The sequence below is a fragment of the Rhipicephalus microplus genome, chromosome 2 (genome assembly GCF_043290135.1).
Source record: "Rhipicephalus microplus isolate Deutch F79 chromosome 2, USDA_Rmic, whole genome shotgun sequence".
Lineage (NCBI taxonomy): Eukaryota > Metazoa > Arthropoda > Arachnida > Ixodida > Ixodidae > Rhipicephalus > Rhipicephalus microplus.
In genome coordinates this window covers 60016872-60038272 of record NC_134701.1, presented here as the reverse complement: position 1 = coordinate 60038272, position 21401 = coordinate 60016872, and the positions used below count along the sequence as shown (strand labels likewise).

Here is a 21401-nt window from a genome sequence, read left to right as displayed (position 1 = left end):
GGCCGAGATGACAGAGGGCCAGAACATCCTCGATATACGAAGTGTATGACTCAGGTGCAAGTTGAAGATGCACAGCCAGCTTCTGTTTCGCGGTTTCGGAAGAACCCGATGAGATTCCGAGGATGTTTGGCATTTCGTTGGCAAATGTTGACAAATCCACGAAGTCATCCATGTTTTGAAATACCATGTTTTGGCTAGCTGGTCAAAAAGAAAGGGAGGTAGCTCAATTTTTCTGTTTCGGTCCATAGATTGCCCAATCCCACACATTTGTAAAGATCGAGCAATTTCTTGACGCCGTCACCACGGAGAGCCACGGACATCGACGGTTCGCGCTGAGGGCTCATGACAGTAGACGAAGAGCGGGCAGCCGCTGGCATAGGGGCTGTAGTGTCAGGGCTAGGTGTTAGGTTCAATGTCTGCACACTTCTGTGGGTAGTCGGATGCAAGCGGTGACCAGATTGGAGCTCAAAGTGGGAAATCAACGTAGGAAGACGTTGCGCTCTTAAACCACCTTCACTACTCTGAAAGACGCAGGCAGATTTGATCAGACAGGGCAAGCAGAAGCGTTTATTCCGCGATGTCTCACTCAGCTCACAACTCTAACGAAAGGGAACGATGATGATGGATGTGTAGAAGTGAGAAGGATTAAGTGCTTGGAACGTGCTTACATTATATATGTGTGCAAAGAGAGAGGAAGGGAAGCTGTTTGACAGCCTCATGCGTCGGTTCTACAGAGATCGCCGAAGGTTTCTGCGAAATGCGTGCATTGCTTCGAGTCTTCAACATACGATATAAGATCAGTGTCAAACAACCTATCTTTAACTTCAGATATTTTAGCGTGCTTGGTGATAACCAGGATCAGAGATTTCACAAAAATATGTTTACGGAGAGTTGCGTGCAGTGAAATTGTTGTCTTGGTAATTTAGTGCGCGCCAACAGGGCACCTGGCTGATGTGTTTTCTTTTTTTTTCTGACTAGCTCTACCATATAGCGTATTCAACCATTTTTTTTCTTGGGCTTTGTAGTACTCCACCACAGCTCAACAAATTCTCATCCACTGACACAAAGTGTCTGTGATCTCGTCAATAATTATAAAAAGGGCCTGATAGGCAGATCAAGCTTCTTGCTTGCGACGGTCATGTGGCTGAAAATTTTACTTGTTTCAGGGTGATCGCTTGTAACATCAACTCAGGCGTATCCATGCTGTTGCACTGTTATCAATTATTCACCTTGGTTAGTCTTGTTTTTATTTGGGTGCAATACTTAGATGCCTTACAAAACAAAGAAATTAACCGCCGCACACCAACGTCACCACAAATGATGCAAAAGCAATATGATGCAAAAAGGAATGTATTCAAAAAATAAACCAGTTGTTAAATTGCGCCCGTTTGTGTTCTCTTCTTTTTTCCTCGTGTGCCTGCATGAACATTTCATTATGGATATGATCCAACTAAGCCAAATCGAAGTTTTGCTTCAAATATCATGTGATGATGTCTCAAATAGATAAAATTTGAGTCATCTTGTCGTCATTCAGCGCGTGTCATACGATGACGTCATCACCTGAGAGTCACTTTGCATTCGTTACCTGCGTTGCCCAATCACGGAGGTCATGTAAAACCAGATGACATGCACAAACCTCGCACTGCCATTGCTCATGGGGGCTGTGCGAAACTGCATAAGCTGCAGTAAGCTTTCGGAGTTGGGAGCGGAAGGGTAAAGGCATCGGATGAAAACAAATTTAAATGTTGCTTTCGACGTAGAGTCGTTTCAGGTGAACGCATAAGGAACCTCTTGAGTTTCAAATTTTTTTCGTGTGTTTTACCTTCGCGGTCATTTCTTCAACACGCATAGAAGTCCCAAATCTTAAAGTAGGTGCAACTGATCACTTTGTTTGCGACCCCTGCCACAGACGAATCAGCTTACCGCAAATCGTGAGAATGATTTCTGGCCGATCGAAGTCAGTTTGTGTTCAAAACACCATAATAATACCATAATTTGGTATGGGAATCACAAGCTTGTGAATTTAGCAATACCACAAACTAACCGAGTGAAGAATACTGGATAATCGGGCGAGTCTGTTTTTGCTTTTGGTGCCGTGGCCACGCCAACAGAAACATTCCTTTTCACACAAAAGTGCTTGAAACTGCAGAGTTAAGAACGCTGGCATTTTAGCAAATCGATTGCACGAAGTAAATAAATGTTATGGGGCGTACAAGCACTTTACCATAAGATATTCATTTATTCATCGTCGTCGTCATCATCATCATCATCAGCCTGACTACGTCCACTGCAGCACAAATACCTTTGTATTGTTACGCCAGTTAAATTAGTCCTGTGCTTGCTGCTGTCGCGTCAAACCCGCAAAGCTCTTGATTTCATCGGCACACCTAACTTCCTGCCTTCTCTTCATACGTTTGCCTTCTCGGGAAATCCAGTCAGTTACCGTGAATAACCATCGGTTATTCTGCCTACGCGCTCCATGCCTGGCCCATGCCGATTTCTTCTTCTTGATTTCAACTACTTTACCCTTAACGCTGGTTTGTTCCCTGATACACTCTACTTGCTTCTTGTTTCTCAAGGTTATACCCATCAGTTCTCTTTCTATCGCAAGGTGTTTTATCCTAAATTTAAGCTGAACTCTCTTTGTAAGCCTCCAGGTTTCTGCTCCGTACGTAAACACCAGCAAGACGCAGCTGTTAATATCTACCTTCCTTTTGAGGGATAGTAGGATGGAGTACTCAACTCCATTCTTATTCCATTTACTGGGTGCATACAAACTTGTGAAGATACGTGTTCACGTGAACCAGTAAGAGCATACAAAGGAGTGGCCGATCACTGAAACACGCAAACGAAGAAAGAGCCATTCTTTAACAGAAGCAGGAAAGGAAGGTGGGAGCGGGGTCAAACGCAGGCGAGACAGTTTGGAACGCGTCCAGAATGGACCGGATAGCTACCGAACACACATTGTCACGTCATACGTTCTCCTGGTTATGTTTGCGTTCTGCAGCTTCTGCTGTCTTGCAGTGCATTTAGTTTGTCACTCCACATGAAAATAAATTAGGTACCTTCACTCAAGAGGGGAGACCAGAGATCGCGTTCTTCAAACAGGTGCGTTAGTGTGGATGATTGCCGTGACAAAACAGGTAAAACAATGTATACAAGATCCGCGTCGTGAGCCGCTACAGTATAGTGATGGAACCACGCATTAATTAATCTTGTTCATAATACCGGAACGTTGGCTAACAGCTGCCAAAATATCGCGTGTTGCAGACGCCCGCCCTTTTTACGCTGCTTTCACCACACAGAAAGCCCACTGTTCCGGCATGGCAGCGCTGCGGCGCGAGAGTTCACCGCAAAAGGCCCACATTCCTCCATGTGTTCGCGCAGCGCTTTTGACACTCCCTCTATTCTACGTCACTCTACGGTGACCTGCGTGTCAGAAATAGAGCACCACAACCACTTGTTGGTCTGGTTAAAGAACTGTGAATGACGGCCTTTCATTTCCTAAATTTTCTTCCCCTACTTCATTCGAAATCAAGAAGTTTATCAACATTAGTGTGGAGATTGCGAAAGCATAAAAACGCATTTTCATTCATTGTTTTCTTGGGGTGATTGAACTACTTTAACAATTACAATAAAAATTTTTGTGTGATCGGTGATATCAGCATTAGCCGACAGGCTGTCTTGAACTTGATTCTAAACTCAGATACTGTAAACTCTCGGACTTCGTGCATTTCCTAAATATTTTCTGGCATGGGGTTGCTGTGAACATTTATGTACAATCTGCTTCACATTATGAGGAAATCTCTGAGCGAATTGAGTCGCGGTGTGGCCAGCGCTGTAGTCGCGCGCCCGCAGCAGCTTGCACATGCGCAGGCACTTCTTCAGCGTGGTGTTAACCTACATGGTCAGCGCCACATCGTCAGGTATCCTGCTGATTTCACCGTTGCTGCAGAAACTAGGCCACCATTCCATACTTAACGTTGTTCGACGCCAATCTATCAGCTCCATTAGGCAATATCGGGGTTCTAGAAACAGTATTTTACGGCGTACTTTGTTTTTGCTGTCGAAGCACCGCCGTGCTTAGTGCGTTCACGTATATTTGTTCTTTTTGTGTGCACCGCAGCAGGCTGTGATGGAAAAGACTATATTGGGCACGCACCATGCGTGTTATTTTTTTCACGCTACAGAAAAAAACCACAGCGCATTTGCGGAGGTAATTATGAGGAGTGGCGCGAAGCGTCCGTCTGTTTGTCCTTTTAACCGTCCACCCGTCCATCCATGGGTCTGTCCGTACATCCACAATTGCGCGCGTGCGTCCGTCCTATGGTAGCGTCTGTCTTTCCATCCGCTCGTCCGTCTGCCTTTCTACTCGTCTGTCTGTCTGTCTGTCTGTCTGTCTGTGTCTGTCTGTCTGTCTCTCTGTCTGTCTGTCTGTCTTTGTGTGTGTCAAGCCATCCATGGGTTCATTCATACGTCGTTCTTTCTCTACGTACTTCTGCACATCTGTCTGTCTATTCATCCGTCTGTCCATATGTTTGTCCGTTAATCCATCCATCCACCTAGAGAACACTACAAGAACCGCCATCTCGCATCTTCCTATTCTAATGTAGCAGTGCAAAGCCAGACAGGCTAATAAAACAAACGTATTTATTAGTGGGAATTCATACCTACAGCTCTAAGTGATTATGGTCGTCAAAGTCCAAGTCAGTCGAATTCCACAGATCCAACTGTTTCTTTTTCTTCATCGTAGCCAGAGCGCACGAACGCGTGGTGCATGCGAGCCGGGTATTGCCTATTGCTCGTGCCACGATGATCGCGGCGCGCTCATTGAACGTGGCCAACCTGTCGCATTATTATTCCAGTCCTCAGACACATCGTCCAGATGCTTGAGACTGTGAGAGAATGCATGCGAACTCTCACTCGTTTTCCGACGGTCTGTCACGAAAGGGCTTCATACGGATTACTTGTACCACCTGCGTGACATCACGGCTTCATGAGCTCTCGTGTCCAGCGGATCTGACTTCGTAAGTGACGTCGCTGATACAGTGGGGTACTTCATAAGGGCTTAAGTATTCGCAAAGAAGGTATCCAGGCGTCCACGGCGGCTCACTGAGGCCCATATCCACGCTTTGTCACGAGGCTGATAAATAGCGTCACTTGTTGTACCAACAAGAATCGACGCGCTGTTGCGGCGTATTCTATACCTTGCCATTTGTCATGCTTCCTTGGCTCTTTGCAAGACGTCATCTAGGTCATGATTATAGCTGCTTTTGTTTCATAGTGGCAACATGGCATACCGGGGTGGTTACTCTTCGGCCGAATACTAGTTCAAAAGGCATAACGTGGGTTTTTCCTCGAACAGTACTACCATATGCGAATGTGATGTAGGGTAATATTTCATCCCACTGTTCGTGTTCAACATCAACATTGATACATTGTGAGCATGCCAGTGAGAGGTCTGTTGTGGCATTCGGTTAAGCCATTTTGAGTGTGATACACCATTGTTATTGTAAGACCGGTAGTTGTCACGCGCATCAGGCATTGAATTATGTCTGTAGTAAAGGATGTTTCGATATGCGTAATAATGGGCGCACCCCCATTATTAGGGGTGGGCCATATTAGAAGTGCGCCCATCCGTAATAATAGGAGCACCCCCATTATTACGGATGGGCGCGCCTTGCCTAAGGACAAGGTTGTTGACAAAGAACTTGGTGAGTTTGGTAGCTTTTGCACTGACAGAGAGTCAGTCTCAGCGTAACGGTCAGATAGTCTGTGGCTACGTCTATCCACTTTTCATGCGCACAATGTTGTGAAAGGTCCTAGGCTGACCATTCCAACTTGTTGGAATGTGGCACATGGAGAATGTATTGCCCGCAAAAGGATGTCTGGTTGCACGGATGGAGTTTCGCACCATTCACATTTACGGCGTTTTCCCGTGACGCTGCACAGATGCGAGCAACTCAGGCCAATAGTGTTTCAGAAAAGTCTTGGCGAGTGTTCGGCTCACACCAATGTGTCCAGATGTTGGCTCATCGGGACATGCATAGAAATTTTCCTCTCGCATGGCTATGTGTGTTTGGCTAGTAAAAATATTTTTCCGTTATGTTCGAAGTTCCTTTTGTAAAGAAGACTTCCTGAAAGAGAGAACGTGGAGAACCATCAGGACAATATGCGAGGACAGGTGCCCGCAGGACAGGTGCCAGGAAGTTAGGGTCATCTCGTTGTCGTTCAGCAATTTCAGATGGTTCGACAACGCCTAGAAACGCGAAGTCTTCATCTACACTTGGATCAACGGGGGCACTTGACAGGCAGTTAGCATCGCTATGCTTTCACCCGGATTTTTATACTACAACAATGTTATTCTCCTGCAGCCTATAGCTCCATCTTGCTTAGTCGACGTGATGGTGCCTGAAGATTTTTCTGCCGGCATAGGGCATATTCGCCAGTGATAGCTCTCGACGGTCTACCATAAATGTCGGTACAAAACTTGCTTATTGCCCAGATGGCTGCGAAATACTCTTTTTAAGTTGCAGAGTATTTTGTCCCAGCTTTTGAGAGTTTACAGATTTCATAGGCTACCACTTTCTATTGACCATTTTGCCACTTGACAAGGATGGCGCCGATATTGCATTCATCGGTATGAACTTCAGCGTCAACTGTCTCATCACATCGGCAAGGATTGGTGAATGCTGTGCCCGTTTTTTTTATTTGTCAAAAGCGTTCTGTTGTTCGCTTTCCCAAGCGAAGGGGGCGTCGTCTCTTGTTAGTCTTTAAAGATGTTCCGCAATTTTTGTGATGTTTTCCACAAACCATCTATAGTAGGCACCTAAATCTGAAACGTGACGCCCTGATTTTTGTCTCTTCGTGTGGGGAACCTCAGAAATGCGGCTGTCTTTTTGAAATCCAGACGAACGCCGTCAAAATTGATGACATGTCCAAGAAATCGCGGCTCTCCAAAGCCGAAATGGCGATATTGGGGTTTATTGTCAAGTCTGTTAACCGGATGGCTTCGTTTATTGTGCGTAGTTGCTCTACTTGTTAGTCAAATGTCGCAGAAAATACCGCCACACTATTCAATTAGAGGAGCCATAACTGTCATTTCAATCCTACGAGGACAGTGTTCATCATTCACTGACACGTCGCTGGCGTGGAACACAGGCATAGTCGAAGCGCTTTGAATCAGTAGAGGCCATCTGGTGTTACAACTGCCGTTTTCGTATGGTGCCGCTCGTCGACCTCTGTTTTCTAAAATCCACTTCAGATCCAAGGAGGAAAAAAACTATGCGGATCACAGCCCATCTAGTGCAACGTCGATACGTGACAGAAGGTAGACATCTCGTTTATTTGCACTGTTCAGTTTCCAGTTGTCGGCACAGAGTGTACGTTTGTTGTCTTTCTTTTGGACGAGCACTACGGGGTGCACTCATGGACGATTGGAAGTCTGGATGACATCATCTGAAAGCATCTTCTCCCCCTGCTTCTTTGTAATTTCTCGTTCTTTTTGTGACACCTTATATGGCTGCAGGCATATAGTTCTCGTGGCGACTTAAGTTAGAATTTTGCGTTTCGTAATGAACGTACGCAAAACCTCCAAGACAGTTGAGAAGCAATCCGAAATTCCCTTACCAAGACATAAATCTGTTTATTTTGACTCGCCCGATGACTCTTGTTGACGGTTACGAATGTGTTGTAACTGCAGGCCACCCTTCGAGTGGTTTACGTCGTTAAGCTGCTTAGTTCAGTCACCAAACAGACCTCGTGTAACCATGCAATAGCCGTGTCTTGAGCGGTGTGTTGAAGTTCTTTGGAGAAATTTGTGAGTACGAATACTCCACCGCCCTTTCTCAAGTGAACAACTTCACGAGCCACGCAGAAACCTTTCTTCAAGAACAGCCCTTCGTTTGTATCCGTTATACCATGGCGGTTGTGCAATTCCTCATTATCCACCAGCACCCTTACACTGCAGCGCGGCGGAGAGTTACGTCATCGCGAACAACGCGTACAGCAGTTAGGCGTCGTTCTTCAGATTTACCTACAGGCATAGCTCGCTCAGTTGAAAACGACGCGCTGAACTTACACAGGTTGAATACGGTGCCATTACCTTGTGAATAATCATTCCTATAATGCTTTTTCTTGAACATTCTAACAGTACAATGGAATCGACAACGTAAATAAAGCCCCTTATTTTAAGTATTGAGTTTCGTCTGCCAAGGGGCGTAATAATGTGACCGCCTGCCGTGCGTGTCCGTAATACACTCCACTGTGTCACAACTTTTTCAGCTTCTTCACCATCTTGTGGCTTAATATAATCAGCGCTGGTGTAGACTAAGGCATTCAGGTCCCATCTTTTGAAGTTTAACCACACGTCTGAAGTAACGCTTTCGTTGCTGCACCTATTTACTGGAAATACATCGTCGTCATCTTGCAGCCATATTGGAAGATATTTGTAATTAAGGTTATCAGCGGCCTCACCACCACAGGTCACTTGCTTTAGTTTTTCGAGAATAGACTTGGAGAACACTGATCAGGCTTTCTTGAAGGAGCACGTGCGCTGGGTGACCGGTAGCGCATGAATGATGATGACCGTGAACGATGTTCGCATCGAGTGTGCGAGGACTGGTGCCTGGACATGTGCTTCTCCACCTCTGCTGGTTGTTCGCCGTTTCGGGGGTATGGTGTCTATGACGGGAAGCCTCTTTACACAGCCCATCGGTAAAAGCAGAATCTGTACAGATGACCTGCTTCACCGCAATGAAAGCACAGAGGCTTGGGCTCGCAATCACGCCAGACGTTAGTTTTGCGGGACCTAAACTCCATATATCGAGGTATGTTACGAGCTCCTGGGGGCATATAGGCAGACGTTGGCTACCGTGGACGAGGTGCGCTGCGTGCTGTCGGTGGAAAACGAGTCGCCGCTATCGCACCTGCTGCATCACTATGTACCATGGGTGGCCAGAGAACTTCCGAGCATGTTCGAATAGGTCTAATTGGGTGGAGCTCACGCTCTGGTTCTCGTATGACCCGCCTCAGTTCATCTCGAAGAAAGTCGGTAGCACATAGTGCAGTTGCAGTCTGGGGCATTTGCAATCTACTGAATTCTTCTCTAATAACTGATCTAAAGAACTCTCGCTAAGCCTAAATGTCGTCTCACACGTATCCAGAGAATGCGTGTGCAGATGCGCAGTTTAGATTCTTGTTTTACTGCCGAGCCTACTGTCCCAGTGTTTTTTCAATGGCTGTCGCTTCCGATTAAAACTAAGAAACTGCACTTGGTGGTTGCGAACGAGGTCGACTAACAGTTTTTGCTTGGACCCTCGCGTTAAAAGGCGACTTTTCTTCTCCTCAGCCATGCTGGTATTCGCAAGCATGTGCAGGTGGACGATGTTCTCTATGCGCATTTCAGCACTCTCGTTTGTGAGCTGGATTCTCGTTTGAATAGCAGCCTTCGCCGTTTCTTTCTGGTGTGTGTTCGCATACGTAGCCACCGCTTGTCGTCGAAATACCTCCCAGGTACACAACGTGGTTTCACGGTTTCCAAACCTGGTTTAGCGAAGTCTTCCAACGTGGGCTACACACCGCGGAACTTTTCACTTTCATCCCATTCTTTCAAGCTGGCCACTCTTTCGAACAGGTACAAGCAATCTTTCACGTCTTCGTGAGTCACAATGGAATACTTGCGGCTGGGGCAGTTGGCTGAACACCTGTGCTGGTGTTACTTGGCTAGTCATAGTGGTGGCATCCATCGTCTTCGTTACTTTTTGTGTGCAGTGAACACGACTGAGCTGAGCGAGCCTACGCTGTCTTGAGCTCCTGGGGCTTCGATTCACACCCCGCACCCCTACCAGGAATATAGCGGTGCTGAAACAGACAGGCTAATAAAACAAATGTATTTATTAGGGTAAAATTTTGCCCACAACTTCAAGTGACTATGGTCGCCAAAGTCCAAGTCAGTCTAATTCCACAGAACCAAATGGCTTCTTCTTCTTTGTAGTCATAGCACACGAGCGCGTGGCGCATGCAGGTCGGGTCTGGCCTGGTGCTCGTGCCATGATGGTCGCGGCGCACTACTTGAACGTGGTTAACCTGTCGCGGCAATATACACAAATTTCCAAACGCACTCAAGCGCAGGTATCTTGGACTGATAACATTGCAGTTTAGTCATCGTACTTATCAAGCAAACAGTGCTACTGCGAACTCACACGTGCGAAATTGCTTTGCTGGCACATTCAACGTTTCATGACCCCGATCATATTCTGTTGTGACATAAAAAATCTCCAAAACCAACGATTATCAGTTTAAGAAGACGGCACCCAGGAGTCGAAAAGAAAATTATGTATTTTCATCACCTACACCACCATATATCGGACATTCCGAGAATTTTACAAAGGGTGCCTATTTACTACATACAGCGAGGAGGCACATACCGCGTTTTAAGGAGGTCGCCCCTAAAATGTAGCCCTCCACAGCGACTGCTATGAAGCTACGTGTTCCATCACAATATAAAAGTCACAGCATGTATATGAAGTGCATGACTATAAGCGTGGCGAAACGTGCGTCATTGCGTTCATGCGCTCGTCCGTCCGTTCATTTCTGCTTCCGTCCGTCTGTGCATGCGTGTGTCTGTGCATTCGTCTGTCCGTCCGTGCGACTGGTCGTGCGCTCGTCTATCTGACTGTCTGTTCATTCGTTCATACGTGCTTTCATGCTTTCTCCGTCCGCGAGTCCATCCTTTCATGCGTCCGCTCATCAGTTTGTCCGTCCATCTACTCGTCTGTCAGTCTGTTTGTTTGTCTGTTCTTCCGTGCGTCCATCAGTCAGTCAGAGCTTACGTCCTTGCAACCGTCTCTCCATCCGTTCGTTGGTTCATTCATTGTATGTCTGCACCTTTTCATCATATATTCATGATATACAAGAGCCACCATCCAGCGGACCTGCCAAGGACTAAGCAAGAGGTGGCTACCTAGTGTACTATTACAACAACTACAACATAGAACGCGGACACACATCCCACGGCGTTAGTAGCTTTGCGTTCAACAATCGAGAACAAGTCAAGGGATGCTGTAGGTGAAGATAGTTACCTGAACATGCTTGTTCTCGACGGCATTTATTACTAGAATCAGTACTCAATCACCAGCGCCGAAATACTCGCGTGAAGTTTCCACCTTCAATTATTACCTCGTCATGTCCCCCGCGCCAGCGTTGACGGCGCCCATTTTGGACGGCAGTAAGGCGCACAGTGACGCTATGAGCGATTTTGCCTCAGTTCCCGCCGGCATGATGGAAGTCGTCTATCCGAAAACACGGCCAGTTCGCGCTGCCATAGCAGAAAACGTGGTTCTACCATTTAGCACTATGTCGCTCAAGCGTGAGTGCATGCGCGAGCTGCTGCAGCGCGATTGACGCCCTGGCCGCATCATGGCCACATCGCGAAGCCACCCACTACAGGATTTATACCAAGTGTGAAAAAGATTGTACGTCATAGTTCGATTTGTCGAAAAAGTTCTTCGAAAAGTGCAAATGTACTGCCTGTGTCAAAATTGGACGGTAGACAGGCTTTGTCGAACTATAAATAAATTCCTGTAACGCCAAGCTCATGTAATAAGCTACAAAATATATGTAAGCATGCTAAGATACTCCACGTTCTGAAGATCTCTGTACCGATACCTGAAAGTTACCTTTTGGCTTTTGAAAGTCTGGGCGTAGTCTTTCTATCTAATACTCGCGCTTACGCCTTTTAACTGGTTTTCTTAGAAGAGCTCACCTTTGCTTTTATACTCTGCTCAGTCTCGAAAGTCAACGCATGAGTACTGTTGGTGAATAATGCGGACATGTAGTTCTTGTCGTACTGGTAGCGTCCCGACACTGGCCCACTGCACACCTTCAGGGAAACGTGAAGAGAAAAACAAGTATTGCATTACACCATTCACTTCTGTTTTCTTATCTTTATGGGTGCTTCAGTTTTTAAAAATATGTCAAAGAAAGGGCCTACTTTTTATGGCTGATATTCTATATGATTATAATACAAAGCTAGTTGATAGTGAAAAAAATATTTGTTGCACACACTTCTTCAATTAAACACAATAAAATTTATTTTTGCGCATTATAATGAAAACAGCGTATTTCCTGGTAATAAAATAAAATAACTATAAATAAAAAAGAAAAGTTGCAGACGCCTCATCGTTCTTTACTTGTGTTGGCTAGCATCCTTGAGCTATTTCAAGGTGTAAGATTTGGAACTCCGAGCAAAATTTTACAACACGAATAATACAAAGTGGCTTCACTGAATAAACCTCGTGGTGTTCCGTTTTAATTGTCTTCATCATCACCGGTAATACTGCTGAATACACAGTGATCACTCTCTGCACTTCTGGAGGCAAAATAAACATCTGTACCCAAATCACCATCACTCGAAGGAAGTTATGAAAGTGAAAAACTTTCATTTTTTGTTGACGCGCCAGCTATACATGAGTCACCGCCACCGCATGTCATCTTTCTGTATAAAATACGCACTCTTGCCGCTAGAAAAAAAAAACTGAATCGTCGAGTAATTGCTGCCATATATTCTAAGCTGCGCACAAGTCACTATCACCCGTACCACTAGAGTGGAGTATCTAATCCGCTAAGCCAAGCTTTGCTCACGCAGAAGCACTCCAACACTTTTGATGCTCCCATTTTTTAAATTATGCTTTGCTTAAAGTGTTAGCTGAGGATAACTTCAGCCTTGCCATAGGTGCCAATAACAAATAACTGAGTATTTTAATCACGACATCAAATCACTGCCGACCACATCAACACATAATAGCACTCGCCAGAGCTTTTGCAGGCAGAAATAGCACAGAATGCCTGATTGATTGATTGATATGTTGGGTTTACCGTCCCAAAACAACCACATGATTATGAGAGACGCCGTAGTAGAGGGCTCTAGAAATTTCGACCACCTGGGGTTCGTTACCGTGTACGCAAATCTCAGCACACCGGCCTACAACATTTCCGCCTCAATCGCAAGAGCAGTCGCCGTAGCCGGAATTTGATCCCGCGAAATGCGGGTCTAAAGCCTAGTACCTTACCCAATAGACCACCGCGGTGGGGCACAGAACGCCTGCAAGCCTATGATTGCCTAAATGCAACCCTAGGGAAAATTTCGAGGTGCCATCAGGACTGATAATATGAAGTGTTTTATATTGATTTTATGTGCTCTTTCTTGAACCTCGAACAGCCGCGGCTGCAACCAAAAGATAAATGTGCCCGATGGACACGTCAGAAACGCTGGCTACCATTTCCTTCATAGATTTTGAGCTTGGGTGGGTAGGATGCTCATAAAATTGACTTTGCTTTCTGATACCTCGTCTTGCTTTTGTTAGTTGCAAGTAATATTTTTTCGCTAAGGCGGTAGTCTCTTGGGTGTTGTTAGCAGATAGATATGTGGGGATTAACATATTAAAACCACCATATGAATAAGAGAGACGCTGCACTTAAGGGGTCTGGTAATATCGACTACCTGGGGTTCTTTCGCGTGCAACCGAATTTTTTCAGTGTTGTGGAAGGGGTGCAAGGCACCCTTGAAGTTCGTTGGGTGGCTCACTGAACCTCACCGTCCTGGTCATTCTTCTGATTCTCTTTTTTGAATCAGAGAAGGGTACTACATGGATTGTTTTAAAGAACAGCTGGAACACCTCATGTTAATGCAGTACCGCCCACTCGCGCACAAGAAATGTAGGCATAAGGCCCACCGTTTGTCAGTTTGGTAACGAGGTCAACGTTACGTAGAAAACAATGTGCAATAACGGTGTGCGAGCTCTCCTACGTAGGCGCCTGTAGCAAATTCATTTTATTCTGCTATAAACCAGAAATAGGGTGATGGTATTGCCTTAGATTTCTCTAAAGCGTTTGACAAAGTCTGCCACGCAAAACTAATACGAAAACTGAGAACATATGGTGTATACTTCTTGGCCCTAAAATCAATAGAGGCGTGCTTGTGTAACAGGCACCGACTTGTTGAAATCGCCGACGTATACTCAGCTTGACTGCCTGTCAACTGGGGGCTGCCCCAAGGTTCATTGACGGAACTCCTCTTAGTTTTGTTTTGTTTTAATGATATCGCCGCTATCGTGTATCCACATGTAGTTTTAATTTATCTTCGTTGGAGACGTTTGTTTGCTATTTTGTCCTGTAATGAGCACACAGGAACAATAATTCTCAATGAATCTATAAAAAAGTTTACCACAGTTGTGTACTATGATACTTGAAAATGAACTTCGATGATCATTAGTGTCACGCGAAAAAGCTCATCATCGCACTTACGAAATCGGAGGTGCCGGAATTCCCCAAGAAATGATGAATAAGTATTTATGTGTTGGGGATGAGGCACGGTGCAGCCGTGGAAAGACTCGTTTCCGTCGGTGTAGATAGACACAGGTATTTATATACAAGTATGAGGCCAGTTTCACCCTAATAATCCTTGGAGCACTCCGATTTTGACGCGGTAACGTTAAAGAGCTCGTGTCGCGAAAAACGCACCGCCAACGTCAGCCCCGTTGGTTGTGAGCGAAAAATCGTCTGTGCGTCTGTGACCGAAAATTCAAGTTACCGAGATAGCCCCGGGAGACTGCTACTTGTCCATGCACGCGCTCGTGATCACACTGCAAAAGAAGTGCATCCGAAGGAAAAACAAGTGCTCAAGGTGACGAGCCACGGTAGTTTCTGTGCCCTGCCATCCCTTCCTGCTTAGCTACCAGTGCTTTCGTCGGGCGAGAGAAAAGATAATGTGATTGCAGCATGCGACAAAGCTTCGTAACTACAGTCACACTGAACGAAATCTTAAACTTTTTGCGGCATTGAACTCGTGAGGCAATAGGCTTTTCTAGTGAATTCATTCAATGGTTAATTACGAAGTGTTTCAAGGCCCCTTTAACGCATTTTTTTCTACAGGCGTCACGAGGAAAACAAGCCCATACGGCGATAATAGCGCGCGCTAGTCCAGTATACTGCGTGCGTGTTTGTGTGCGTGCGTGTGTATGTAACAAAACATGTGAATAAGTATGCACTTAGTAGTTGAAGGGTGCACTAGGGGCCGGATTTTGCTATCGCATTCAACGCCTAAAGGCGAACCTTGTGGGTCCCCCCGTTTTTTTTTCCTGCTGTTCTTACTACATCCTCTTCCTGTGGTGGTGCGCCAGTGCTCACAACAAATCAACATTCTTGGCTGTGCAAAAAAGTCAATCACGGAGTTCAAGCGGGTTTAGCTTTTGTATAGGCCTTGTCACATTTCAACCGCCTTGCTCTTATGCCTTGCAAGAGCAGACGAGTACATCGAAGTGTTTAAAAACAGGAACAATTTCCGCAACTTTCCATAGTTGCCAAGGCGAAGTCTTGGAATGCATAAAAATAACGCCACCTTCGTTTAAGTTTGTGGCTCGCTGATTACGAGCGAAATGTGCAGGTCGTATTTACAGCAGAAGTTCTTTCCGCCATACTTTCGAAAACTCTTACGCTCGAAGTTCTGTGCAGGCATGGCGGCGAATGGTATCCGATCGTTCCTAGCTGGCGTCACTTTAAACCATATCATTAGGCATCGCTGTTAGTCGACGTCAAAGCAGTGGATCAGATGGAGTTAACGTGCACAGTTCCGTTGTTTTTGTTTCGACAAATTTTATTAGCTAGGTTTGATTACTACCTCGACCTCTGCCAGAACTGCCATTAGTTTCTCGTACTTGAGGCAGGCTTTACCGAGAATCTCACGCTACGAAGCCTTTAGCAATCTGATTAGCCGCTCTCACCATATACCCCACCATGGTGCGTTCGGAGCGATAAACTTCCCGAAAACTCCATTGACGGTTACGTGGTTTGCGACGTCCTAATCTTTGAACATGCTGAATAGGCGTTATAAATTCGCTTATATCCTTTTGAAGGTCCTCGCTTTATCCGAATAGATTACGCTGGACAATCCCCTTCAGCTGACAAACCGTCGTAAGCACGAGATGAATGTTTCAGCAGCCATGCTTGAGACGAGCTCAAAGTGAATTGCTCGCAAAACAGCACAGGTGAAAGGGGCCACACAGCACTTCACGTCGTCTTCTTGCGTGCGTGCTAAGCGTGGGCTGGCGTTGGCTCTATCAGGCCACTTGGCAAAGGCGCTGTCAGGACACTTCCTGGTCTGGCAGCGAATCGTCGGAGCACGTTGCAGTTACGTATAACTTTTTCACCAAAATACGGGTGCGACAAATCTAGTAGCACTCTCGAAACTGAGTAAGCGTCTCCAGTACACCGCCAGGTAGAAGGTGGGCAACGCGCGACGTGGGTCATAGTATACAATCACGTGTTGGGCAGCTCAATTCAGAAATAAATTTTAGGGGCGAAGCTCCTTATAGCGGCACCCGTTCGTCCGTAATTGCCGATTTAGTGTGTAACGAGTATAACATTTTGACCTCCAAGGTGGTGCAGGTGAGAGATTTCTTCTGTGCGTTGTTGAACAATAAAACATAGTGCTCAACGTACATGCCAATGGCTGCTAAGGGGGAATGAAAGACGGGAGCATTTGGCTTTTAGTTAACGCGCACGCTGCGATCCCCATTAGCAGCCAATGGCATGTACATTGAGCACCATCTGACGAGAAAGGTTGCTACGTTATACTCGCTGGGTGTAACCTCGTTAGTTTGAGAAAGGTTTAGCGAGCGTTCAGCCGCAGTGCCATGAATGAACTAGTATATACTATGAACATGAGTTGGTTAAAGGTGGGAAGTAGACACGAAGCGCAAGCCATAAGAAAGTAAAAGCCTAATTATCCTGTCTCTCATTTACCATTAGCAGCCATTGGCATGTACATTGAGCACTATCTGACAGGAAAAGGTTGCTACATTATACTCGCTAGGCGTAACCTCCTTGGTTTTAGAAAAGTTTAGCGAGCGTTGGGCTGCAGTGCCATGAATACAGTGAACTAATATATACCATGAACTTGAGGTGGTTAAAGGTGGGATGTAGACCCAAAGCGCAAACCGTTAAAAAGTGTGCGAGTGCTACCTCTCGTTTAGTCCTTGGAATGTTCACTGGATGGCGGTGCTTCTATATGGGGAATCTATGATGAAAAGATGCGAGATGGTGGTACTTGGAGTGTTGAATAGATGGACGAACGGACACACAGACAGATGCATGGATGGACGCATGAACGGACGCAGGGGCGGGTGCATGGAGGAACGCAGGGACGGACGCACAAACAAACACACGCATGACAGGCGGATGGACGCATGGATGGTAACACAGACGGACGCATGGACAGACGGAAGCAAGAAGGAATTAACGGATGAATGCTTCGCCCCACTTTCCATCATTCACTTCGTGGATATGGTGTCATTTTTTTGGTTTTGAACGTGCTTAACCCACTAGTGCTAAGCCCGAAGTACGTCCGTGGCTGTCAGGTGGCTAATTTCTTCTGTTTTGCGTCAGCAGGGGTCTGTAAATATTGCCACGTTCCAAGTTTTTGTTATCGTCCCAAAACACCACACGATTCTCAGCGCCAACCGCGCCTGCAGTTTTCGAGAAGGATCCGGACTGTAGTAGATCATTTTGATAAGATCACGCCCACTGTGCGAACGGTACAGATTGTTCTGGAACCTACGCCACCGCCAGCGATAACACTAGAACATTCGACGGCGAGAGTATAAATGCCGACGCGCTTCGCCGCTTGTCAGTAGTTGATCGAAGGCCGACGCTCCGTTCGCCGCTATCAGTCCGAGACTGCTATTTGTGCGAGACTGCTGCTGTAATTGGACTTTCCGTTTACCGGGCACAGGTTCGCCCAAATAAACAATTAAATCCCAACACGAAGTCTCCTGTCTTCGGCCACGTCACGACTCCGTGACATCTGGTGGAGGTGCTGCTTCGTTCATGTACCGGACGCCCCTGTCAAGCCGTGAACCCAGCCCACGTCGCGGAGAAGACACCGACGCTAACCAGGAGCAGCAAACAAGCCGCCGACAGCAAGGGCTACCACCGGAGTACGGGCTTCTAGAAGACAAGGCGTGGAAGACCAAGGCCATGACCACGACTGCAGCGACAATGACAACCGCCGCATCCCAGCCCACGATGGTCATGCATCAACCCAGGGAACCACCAATTTTTCATGGGTCATCGTTCAAAGAGCCGGAGTCCTGGCTAGAAACATACGACCGTGTGGCCGCCCTCAACCACTGGGACAGTGAAGAAAAGCTCCGTCGTGTGTACTTCTACCTGGAAGACACAGCAAGGACCTGGCTATAGAATCGTGAGTCCACGCTCCGAACGTGGGATGTCTTCTGCGGCGCATTTCTGCAAACGTTCGCGAGCGTCGCTCGCAAAGAAAGGGCCGCTGCTCAACTAGAGACCCGGGTTCAGCTACCAAATGAGAAGGTTGGGATTTTCACAGAGGAGATGACCCGCCTATTTCGTCACGCTGACCCAGACATGCCTGAGGAGAAGAAAGTTCGTTTCCTCATGTGAGGGGTCAAACAGGAGCTCTTCACGGGACTAATGAGGAATCCACCGAACACCGTCCAAGAATTTGTATCCGAGGCGACCACCATCGAAAAAACCCTTGACATGCACACCAGACAGTATAATCGTCGCCTGACTTTAGAATGCGCTGCTGCTGAAACCAGTGACTCCGAAAACCTGCGTGAAACGATCCGAGCGATCGTGCGGGAAGAGCTGCGCAAACTGTTGCCTTCGGCGCACCCTCAAGTGGATTCCATCGCCGACATTGTGCGAGAAGAAGTTCGGCAATCACTTCGAATTCCCCAAACACCGCTGCACGAGCCAGAAACTATGAGCTACGCCGCTGCAGTGCGCCACAACGCTCCTCCCCGTCCACGCCAAAACGCCGCCCCGTCGCACTTCCGTCGCCAGACACCACCGCCGCCACCACCCCCACCGACGACCTACCGTACACCAGTGGGCCAGCGCAGTGCGCCGAGGAAAACCGACGTTTGGCGCACCCCTGACCACCGCCCACTGTGCTACCACTGCGGCGAGGCCGGGCACACTTACCGCCGTTGCCAGTACCGACGGATGGGACTGCGAGGCTTCGCCGTCGATGCACCACGTCCGCAGCCAGGGGAACGGCCACGTGACATCGCCGACTACCTGACAGGAACTCAATGGACACCCCGAAGTCCTTCCCGTTCGCCGTCGCCCAGCCGCCGCATGTCACCGCATCCCCGGCAGTACTCCAGCCCAACGCGGGGCCGGTCTCCTAGCCCGTATCCGGGAAACTAAGGGCAGCAACCGGTGGAGGAGCGGTTGCTGTGCGGCGAACTACCGAAGATCCTCCGACGACGACGACGCCGTGACGGAGCTTTCCGAACACTGACGGCGAAAGCTCACTTACCGGAGGTGGCCTGACGACGCAACATGGAAGCAGCGGATCAAGCCGACGCAGCCGTGACCCGATGCCACGCCCTAACTGTAATGCGAGACGGCGAACTAGCGACCTCGACGTTCTTATCGACGGCCACAGTGTGACCGCTCTCGTCGATACAGGAGCCGACTATTCTGTCATCAGTGGGTCGTTCGCCGCGAAGTTAAAGAAAGTTAGGACAGCTTGGAAAGGCCCTGAAATTCGCACAGCCGGAGGTCATCTCGTAACGCCTGCAGGAATCTGCACAGCGAGACTCACCATTAACGGCCATATTTATCCTACAGACTTCGTTGTCTTACAGCGTTGCTCGAGAGATGTCATCCTTGGCATGGACTTCTTATGCCTCCATGGTGCTGTCATCAACCTAAAAACAAAGTCGATAACATTATCCACAGAAGCAGCACTACCGCCGCGCACGCCGTGAGGACACCATGCCTTGAATGTGCTGGAAGAACAAGTCACCATTCCGCCTCACTCAAGCGTCATTATTTCAGTCGGCGCTCCTAAATCACCTGACTTGGAAGGCGTCGTTGAAGGCAGTCAGCATCTGTTGGTCACCCGAAATATTTGCGTCGCAAGAGGAATTGCAGAGCTGCGGGGAGGCAAAGCAACGGTGATGCTCACGAATTTCAGCAATGAGTACAAACATGTGAACAAAAGAACAACGGTCGCATACATCGAAGAAATCGTCGAAGCCACCAGTGCTTTCGCCCTCGCCGATTATGCGGAACCTGCTCAGAGGAACCAAGCCCCTCCCATAGCTTTCGACGTCAATCGCAGACTTCCGAACGATAAGCAAGAACAGCTCAAGGCCCTGCTTCTGCAATACGAAGATTGCTTTACGTCGTCATCGAAAATTCGGCAGACCCCAATCACGAAACATCGCATCATAACCGAAGAAAATGCCACACCACTCCGTCAGAGTCCGTACAGGGTTTCGACGCGAGAACGTGAGGCCATGAAGAGACAAGTTGATGAAATGCTGCGGGATGACATTATCCAGCCGTCCAAGAGTCCATGGGCATCCCCCGCGGTGTTAGTGAAGAAAAAGGATGGGACCCTACGTTTCTGCGTCGATTATCGCCGCCTGAACAAAATCACAAGAAAGGACGTGTATCCTCTCCCACGAGTAGACGACGCACTTGATCGGCTCCATAACGCCAAGTACTTTTCGTCAATGGACCTCAAGACTGGCTATTGGCAAATCGAAGTCGACGAAAGAGACCGAGAGAAGACGGCGTTTACAACACCGGACGGCCTCTTCGAGTTTAAGGTGATGCCCTTCGGCCTTTGCTCAGAACCTGCAACTTTTCAACGCGTTATGGATACAGTACTGGCAGGATTGAAGTGGCAGACTTGCCTTGTGTACTTGGACGACGTCGTCGTGTTTTTCTCGAGTTTCGACGAGCATCTTCGGCGCCTTGAAGCTGTACTTCAAGCCATCAAGACTTCCGGACTCACACTGAAGCCAGAAAAGTGCAGATTTGCGTATGAGGAGCTCTTGTTTCTGGGGCACCTTATCAGCAAGTCTGGTGTTCGTCCCGATCCACGGAAAACAGCCGCCATCGCCGACTTCCCGCCGCCCACTGACAAGAAAGCCGTGCGCCGATTTCTGGGCCTGTGTGCCTATTATAGGCGGTTCGTGAAAAACTTCGCCCGCATTGCCGATCCTCTCACTAACCTTACTAAGGCCGACGTGGAGTTTAAGTGGGAAACGCCGCAGGAACACGCTTTCCAGGAGCTTAAACATCGCCTCCAGACGCCTCTGTTACTTGCCCATTTCGACGAATTCGCTGAGACAGAAATACATACTGACGCAAGCAGCGTAGGTCTTGGCGCCGTTCTTGTGCAGAGGGCTGACGGACTTGAAAGGGTAATTAGTTATCACCGACAGAGGAACGGCATTCACTGCCGACTTAACTCAAGCGATCTTGGCATACAGCCAAACAAACCACCGCCCGACGACAGCGTACCACCCACAGACCAACGGCCTCACCGAGCGGCTTAACAA

At 47.6% G+C, this 21401-nt stretch overlaps 1 protein-coding gene across 1 annotated transcript in view; it reads right to left on the bottom strand.

The window, feature by feature from the left end:
* Window positions 1-21401, bottom strand: part of LOC142784945 (uncharacterized) — a 161303-nt gene that overhangs the window by 16323 nt on the left and 123579 nt on the right. Inside the window, exon 3 of the mRNA XM_075883328.1 lies at window positions 11765-11881. Coding sequence (XP_075739443.1) covers window positions 11765-11881 — 117 coding nt within the window. The remainder of the gene's footprint in view (window positions 1-11764; window positions 11882-21401) is intronic.